Source organism: Eretmochelys imbricata, chromosome 6 (assembly GCF_965152235.1).
Source record: "Eretmochelys imbricata isolate rEreImb1 chromosome 6, rEreImb1.hap1, whole genome shotgun sequence".
Taxonomy (NCBI): Eukaryota; Metazoa; Chordata; order Testudines; family Cheloniidae; genus Eretmochelys; species Eretmochelys imbricata.
In genome coordinates, this window is record NC_135577.1 from 104,915,963 (window position 1) to 104,924,189 (window position 8,227).

Consider the following 8,227-nt stretch of genomic DNA (forward strand, 5'->3'; position numbering starts at 1 on the left):
GTTGTACACAGCAAGGAAGAAATATCAGCTGTTTATAGGCAAGGAAATGCTACATTCATGTTTTGTGGGTTTAGGAATGTACGTTAATAATGGTCTAAATACAGTCCCTAGCACTGTGCATGTCCTTTGCTGAATCACCTGAATTTTGCCAGCACTACGTGGAAGCACTGCACACATGATCAGCAGCTGATCACTTATTTTCCACTAGGGTTTATGATTTTCCCCAAGAAGAGGATGCTGCGGGTATGCCTATCAAAAATCATCAGCAAGAAGGGCCTGTTGAATTTAATTCGAGGAGGAGCAGAAATTTGACCAGACCTCCATGAAATTTCCACGACAGTGACTCCTGCAGCCTCAGTGCCATTCTCATGAACATTCAATACAGCCTTGTGAATGACCTGCAAGGAAATGAAGCAAAACATTACATTGGCTATTGAGCCCTGAATAATAGCAAGAGATAAACTTGTTTACTTTTAAAACACCGTTCTTTAGAAAATCAACTGTTAAGAATCAGCTAGGGTAAGGCCAAGTCTACACTGCAAAGTGTGTTGCTGGAATAGGTAGGTTGGCCGCACATGTGAAAAACCCACACCTCCTAGCAGATATAGCAATGCCAGTGTAGAGGTAGCTAAGCTGATAAAAGTGCTTCTGTTGGCTTAGCTAACATTGAGGCGGTGTTAGTATGCTGGCAGAAAAACTCCTTCTGTTTACCCCTTTTTCCAGATCATTTATGAAGATGTTGGACATCACTGGTTCCAGTCCAGATTCTTGGGACCTCCCTCCATTCTGAAAACGGATGATTTATTCTTACTCTTTTTTTCCCCTTTTAACTGGTTACTGATCCATGAGAGGATCTTTCCTTTTATCCCATGACTGCTTACTTTGCTAAAGAGCCTTTTGTGATGGACCTTGTTAAAGGCTTCCTGAAAGTCAAAGCACACTATACCCACTGGATCACCCTTGTGTACATGTGTGTTGAGCCCCCCACCAAAGAATTCAAAGATGTTGGTGAGGCATTATGTTGATGGTTGGCAGAATACGAGATTTTTTAAAAATAATGTTGATGGATAATATCAGTTTATTTTTAAGCATTTTTCTATATTGATTTATTTACATTTTCATAGTTGTGCAAAATTACAAGTTTCTACGCTTTTTTCTTTTTATTCATTTACATTTTCACAGTTGCAGGAAATTATGGGCGGGGGGCCGATAATAATTATTTAGTGACAGTAAATGTTGAGATTCAAAGTGTTATCCCTTTATAACCATTGAAACACAAATCGTCAACATCACATGTCCAAACATACAAAGTAAATATCCTTAAATCATTCTCTTATACATTCTCAAGGAACATTTTTTCTTACTCTGCCTAGCCGTTAATTTAGATTATCATTGATGGAAATTTTTTTTTCATTGGTTTGTGTGACTATGGTTAAATCAACATTTATTGATAAAAATGTAGTCCTTCCAAGTAGAGCCATGTGCGGGTACAAACTGATATCCATGGATGCAGATATTCATGGATATAAATCGATATCCACAGAACTGCAGGACTCTCCCGGGAACTGCAGCGGCGAAAGGAGCAGAACGTGGGGCTGCTGCTCCCAGGAGCTAGCGCCTAGCGCTGGCAGCTCCTCTGGGTCGGCTGTACTACCCCCAGTCTCGGCCACTGCGAGTGGGCACCAGGCTCACCGGCAGCTGTCCCTGGTTGCACTCTTGTGTTCAAGCAGCATGCCCGCCCCCAGACAGGAGATGCAGACAGCTGTGTGGAAGAGATGGGGGCAGGGTTGCAGGCAGTACAGCCACACCGGAGGAGCTGCTAGTGTGGGGCCCCAGCTCCTCGGAGCGGCAGTCCCACGTTCTGCTCCTTTGGCTGCTGCAGTTCCTGGGAGAGCTCTGTGATTCCGCGGATAGAGATTTATATCCACAGATATCTGCATCTGCGGATATAAATTTGTATCCGCATAGGACTCTACTTCCAAGCCTATCTCTAATGAGAGTTAGAGAATATTTTGCCAAGTCCAATTTGTTACCTTTTAATAATTCTATATAATGGCCAAAATATTATTTTATTTTGTACTTGTCTTTTCCTGTTGTCCTCCAGCCTCTGTACACATGTGTAATCCCTTCTAAGCATGTTAATTCTCAATTTTAGCAGAGACAGACTCTCTTTGTCCCCTTTTCTTTGTACCCACTGGTGTCGGAGTGAGTTTTGCCAATGAGTTCAATGAGAGCAGGATCAAACCCTTCAATGTTATAAAATATAAATGTAACATTTGTAGGAACAGACAAATCCATTTGTTACCATCTTTGTTTACAAACTTACTTTTGAAACCTTTAGTTCAGACTTTTCAGTGATCCCAGACAGATCAGCTTGGTCAGTGAACACATCGATCACACCCATTTTCTGGAATATCTCTTTTATGTCATAGGTACCAGAAATAGAAAATTTTGGAATGTGCAGATATATTGTTCTGTTAAAAAAGAAATACAGAAAATTTCTGGCAAATCGTCTCATTCAGAGACCACTACAGAATAGGGTCAAGTTGGTGGCACTTGTATTTTCCTCTCAAACTGTTAAAGAGTCTGCGTGCTGTATTTGACCAGCAGGTTTGAACAGTGTGTTTGAGGAAGGACTGAGTATCTATGGAAGAGAGTTCCTTGTCCAAGGCCTATATTCTCAACTATACCACTTTATGCAAGATTCCACTGTAGTTCACACATTCTGGAGCTATTTTATGATGGCCCGGGGCCTAGTGTAGATTAGAGAAGCCTTGGTAGTATTCTAATTTCGGGCAGCAGGTTAAGGTGCTCCAATAGGCCATCTGCCACCTGGCAATTGCCAGAGTGGAGTAGTATTCTGGCCATGCCACATACAAGTCTCAACAAGTCCCCTGTCCAGGGACATAAGGAAACCTGTGGCAAGGTGTGGTGGCAAAGGTGCCTGTGCCAGATGCATACTCCCCACTATCAGGGAATTCATTGGTAAGTCTCTCAGTATCAGTATCATTAGCCCCATTTTACAAATGGAGAAACTGAGGCCATGTCTACACTATGGGTGCTACAGCAGCCTAGCTGTGGTACTGTAGCTATGGCTCTATAACCCAATAGTTAGACTCAGCCTACAGAGGCAGAAGGACTTTGTCAATCACTGTAGGAACTCCACCGCATCAAGTGATGGTAGCTAGGTTGATGGAGGATATTTCCATTGACCTAGCTGTGTCCACACAGAGGGTTAGGTTGGCATAGCTGCAGCACTTTGTGGATTTTTCATACCCCTCAGCACCAAAGCTATGTCGACCTAAGTTTTAAGTGTAGACTTGGCTTGGGGCACAGAGAGATGGTCACACAGCAGATGAGTAGCAAAGCCCAGAAAAGGACCCCAGTCATCTGACTCCCTGCTCAGTGCCTTCCCACTGGACCACACTGCCTCTGCAGTCAGTACAGAGAGTGACAACTTGGTGTGTGTAACTTAGACCTGGGTCACCTTTCCCCCCAAGTAAAACACACGGGAGGAACCTAAGTGTATGTCTACACTGCAATAAAAGATCCACAGCATGGCTGCAGCTGGCCCAGGTAGACCCTCAGGCTGATATGTCAGCTCTGAGACTCTGCAAGGTGTTGGGTCTCAGAGTCTGGACTGCAGCCACAGTCCACACACAGTCCAGTCACAGTCCACACTCCAGCTCTGCCTGAGTCCCACGAACCTAAGTCACTGACACAGGATGTGAAACTCCATGCCACGGATTTTTATTGCAGTGTAGACATACTTCTAGAACAGTGGTTCTCAACTGTGGTCCACCGCTTGTTCAGGGAAAGCCCCTGGTGCGCCGGGCCGGTTTGTTTACCTGCCGTGTCCGCAGGTTCAACCAACTGCGGCTCCCACTGGCCGCGGTTCGCCACTCCAGGCCAATGTGGGCTGCGGGAAGGGCGGCCAGCACATCCCTCGGCCCACGCCGCTTCCCGCAGCCCCCATTGGCCTGGAGCGACGAACCGCGGCCAGTGGGAGCCGTGATCAGCCAAACCTGTGGATGTGGCAGGTAAACAAGCCGGCCCGGTCCACCAGGGGCTTTCCCTGAACAAGCGATGGACCACAGTTGAGAACCACTGCCCTGGAGGGTAAGTTTGGACTAAGGTTCCATACCCTGCCCATCACAGAACCCCCATGCTCTAGTACGTTTTCTATATAATCATCACAGGATCATTGGGAGAGCATAGTATTCTGCTTCTCACCTGGTGAGAACTCACCTAGTCCCCATGCAGACCTTGATCCTGCCACAGAAGCAACAGACTGTGTATGGCCCTCATCACTACACTACCTGAGTGCCTCACAATTAATGAATAAATGTTATTTTCACCGTTCCCCTGTGAGGGAGGGAAGTATTATCTTCATTTTACAGATGGGGAACCTGGGCAAACATCAGATAAAGTGACCTGCCCAAGGAAATCTGTGGGTGAGCCAGGAACTGAACACAGGTCTCCTGAGTCATAGTTCAAGGTCCTATCCACTAAATCATCCTTCCCATCTGCCCCTTTTCATGAAAGGAAAGGGAGGCCTGTTCTTTAAGGGGCCCTCTGTCTGCAGATTTCAGCTGAACTATCTGTTCTTAATAGTTTGTTTTCATGTGAGATTCTGTCCTAATTTCATAGAATCATAGAATATCAGGGTTGGAAGGAACCTCGGGAGGTCATCTAGTCCAACCCCCTGCTCAAAGCAGGACCAATCCCCAACTAAATCATCCCAGCCAGGGCTTTGTCAAGCCTGACCTTAACAAAAACCTCTAAGGAAGGAGATTCCACCACCACCCTAGGTAACCCATTCCAGTGCTTCACCACCCTCCTAGTAAAAAAGTTTTTTCCTAATATCCAGCCTAAACCTCTCCCACAGCAACTTGAGACCATTAGTCCTTGTTCTATCATCTGGTACCACTGAGAACAGTCTAGCTCCATCCTCTTTGGAACCCCCTTTCAGGTAGTTGAAAGTAGCTATCAAATCCCCCCTCATTCTTCTCTTCTGCAGACTAAACAATCCCAGTTCCCTCAGCCTCTCCTCATAAGCCATGTGCTCCAACCCTAATCATTTTTGTTGCCCTCCTTTGTTGCAGTAAAACATTTCTTAATGTAGCTGTAGCTAAAAGATTACCTTTCTTTGAAGGCCTTTTTCCATTTAGACAAAGTTTTATTCATGAGAGCTTTTTCCACCTCCTTCATTTTTCCTTCATCAGGCAGAATAAACAATGCGACAGCCTTTCCGCTGTAAGGTATTTGCACCAGCCAGCAAGACAGCTCCTTATCATAGTGATGTTTGTAACTGCCCTTGCGGTACATCATATTAACTTTAACAGAGGTTTCCCCATCCACAAAAAAATCCTCTTCTTTTGTGTAAAAATAATTAAAGGGCTTTTCCCAATCGGCTTATGGCAAAAGAGAAAGAGAATGCAATTGAATATACTGCAAAAAGGAAATATTAGTATGAATCAGACTAATTCAAGTGCACTAAGCCCACAGGATCTGATCCTGCACCTTTATTTACAGCAAATTTGTTTTATAAGTTGATACACCTCTCGATTTTATGAAGCTAGGCTTTAGTGTTATTCTCTTAGATGATTAAAGGCCACTATTAACTGATACAGTTATGAACATCATGTCTAAACTGAGCCTGTATATATCCATCAGATTAATATATGTTGCATAGAATTGTAGGTATTTGCTTCAAAATCAGTTTCTTCCACTCTTATGTGAGGAAAAAAACACATTTGCAATCTTATAGAATGACTTTCCAGATTGGAGTATTTCCCAGATAGAGCAATTAACAGGCCCAGCAATGATGACAGGGTCCCTTCATTTAAAATATAAATTGAAATTTTATTGTCCTAGATTTTAGTCAACCTTCCATAGCTCATGGTTGCAGTAAACGCCCACGTTATAACAGCTCTTACCTTTAAAGAAAACGTAGTTAATGAGAATCATTACAGTGAGTGGATCAAGATCCTGGACTAAATCAACAATTTTCCCGTGGCTTTTCTTCTCAATGTAATTATTGATCTGTTTCACAGCATTGGTAGAATTGTTAAAGTCACTAGAAAAAACTTCTGATTTATAAAAGTTTTTAACATCTTCTAAAAACTTTTTTAGTGGTTTCAGTGTCTCTCTTAGGAAAAGGGCATTTCCCATATTCAGCTGGATCTCCCTGTCTGGACGGTTTAGCGCACAAATGAGATGGCAAAAGCCTTCATGTATCTCCTTTTCCTGAGTCTTGTTCAGGTCAAAGGTGAGTCCTTTGTGAATCTGATTCAGAGTAGCTGATTTAGCCCCAAGTGCCAGCATTGCAAAGGCAGTAGAGATGCTTATGGGAGAGAAGAAAATATTTTTGTCAGCTGCCTCTGATATAACTTGCTTGTAAAATCTAAATGCGAAGTCAATATTGCTGGGGGCCAGTTTGAAGTAGGCCTTGCTTTCACATGGATAAACTTCTTCAACAGGGCAATTGTGTTCCCTGGTGGATGCATCTTTATGACCATCCCAGTCATTGCGGTGATCAGGCTGGCGATGACAATGACTGACTGCTTGAAGTCCAGTCAGTAACAAACACACAGAGAGGGTGGGCTTCATTTTCCTTTGGATTTATTCTGTAAAATATTTAGATTTACAGAAGTTAGTTAAGAAAAGTATTCCTTTTTTCCTGTGTACTATGAGATCTGTTGCTTACTATTCAGTGATTAACACCTGTCATGGAATCCACTGGAGCTACACTATGGATGAATTTGTCCCACTGATATCACATTCCAGGCCAGTTCATAGAACTCACCTTTCCAAGACACAAATGTTTGTATATGGCCTTTTTAATCTGTCACAAAGAGCCAGGACTAATGACAGCAGGGCATGGATCTAGAAACAGATTCCTTTCTCAAAAATGTAAAAGGCTCACTTTCAAGATTTCACATTTCAGATGCCAATAACTCTCAGAAGAAATATATGCTTCCTGATAAATTTGTTATGAGATCACATGCTCTCTCAAATGAGATAGCTTAGATCGTATTAAGGTTCATATAAACTTGCAAAAGACTGAAAACTTTCAGAACACCTTTTCCCAGTAAAACTTGGATTACAAACAGAATTTACTTTTATAATCTACACTTCAGGATTGCTGTTGCTGCTATATTTGCCTTCCACAGTTTACCAAGTCATTATAAACTGCTAATTCAATAAAAATATGCTATAAAACACAAGGTGCAGTGTTCCCTACAGAATTCATGCTTGGGTTTCTACTGCCCATGACATCCGATGAAGTGAGCTGTAGCTCACGAAAGCTTATGCTCAGATAAATTGGTTAGTCTCTAAGGTGCCACAAGTACTCCTTTTCTTTTTGCGAAGACAGACTAACACGGCTGCTACTCTGAAACCTATTTTTGGTACAGTTTCCGAAAAGGCAAATACAATGGAAGGGTCATTAATGGATCTCTGGCAATAATCTCTCTGCAGAGGTCTACATGGCTTCCTAGTATGTTTTTCTGCCATTTTAGTCAAAATGTTGATAGTTTCCCATCATTTAAAATATAAACTGCAGTTGCTTTGTCCTAGCTCCCTCCTCCACCCCTTGAGGAATTTATACTGGCCCCTTGAGTGTTTTGTGCATTTTTGTTTTTTTTTTTTAAACAGAACAGGGTGTTCTCTTTACCTGTTGCAAAGTCACCCCCATGGAAACTAAATAATTCCATAAACTAAAGTGCATATAATACAGATAATCAGAAATCAAAGGGATCCAAGGAAAAAGTAAGACAGTACTCACAGTACATTGCAAAGGATCCTACTGGGTCCATCTGATCTGGACTGCTCCTTGCTCTATTAATTATTGCTGAACAGCAGTGTTCGCCATTAATCATTAATCAGATCAAATAAAAATTAGGAGAGAGGATGCAGAGCAAACAATGATGAAGCTTGTTTTTCTGGGACATTTTGCCCACCTTTCACCCATGCAGTGCAGATTCGAGCTACAAGCCAGGGACGGCAGAGGGCAGAAGGAACAGGGTTTCTTGCTGGCCCCCTTGCCTGCAGAAGCCTCCCTATGCAAACAGTATGTGATTGGAGCTCCACCGGCACTGAAGTGTTTTTGCCCAGGAGTGGCCACTCTTCACAATATGCTTTCCTGGGCCAGGGTCTAAAAGCTGAACGCGTTATTGGGGTTCAGATGATCATAAACTCCCAGCAGAGAGATCAGAATGTGCTC

The 8,227-nt window shown here is 43.0% G+C and overlaps 1 protein-coding gene across 1 annotated transcript; it reads right to left on the reverse strand.

Annotated features, from left to right (window-relative positions):
* Nucleotides 1-194: 194 nt before the first annotated feature.
* LOC144266877 (alpha-1-antitrypsin-like) lies at nt 195-6,612 on the reverse strand. Its single transcript, XM_077820423.1, has 4 exons — nt 5,940-6,612; nt 5,144-5,414; nt 2,327-2,474; nt 195-398 (listed from the first exon to the last, which is right to left on the reverse strand). The coding sequence occupies exons 1-4, from the start codon at nt 6,610-6,612 to the stop codon at nt 195-197; spliced, it is 1,296 nt and encodes a 431-aa protein (XP_077676549.1).
* Nucleotides 6,613-8,227: the final 1,615 nt, after the last annotated feature.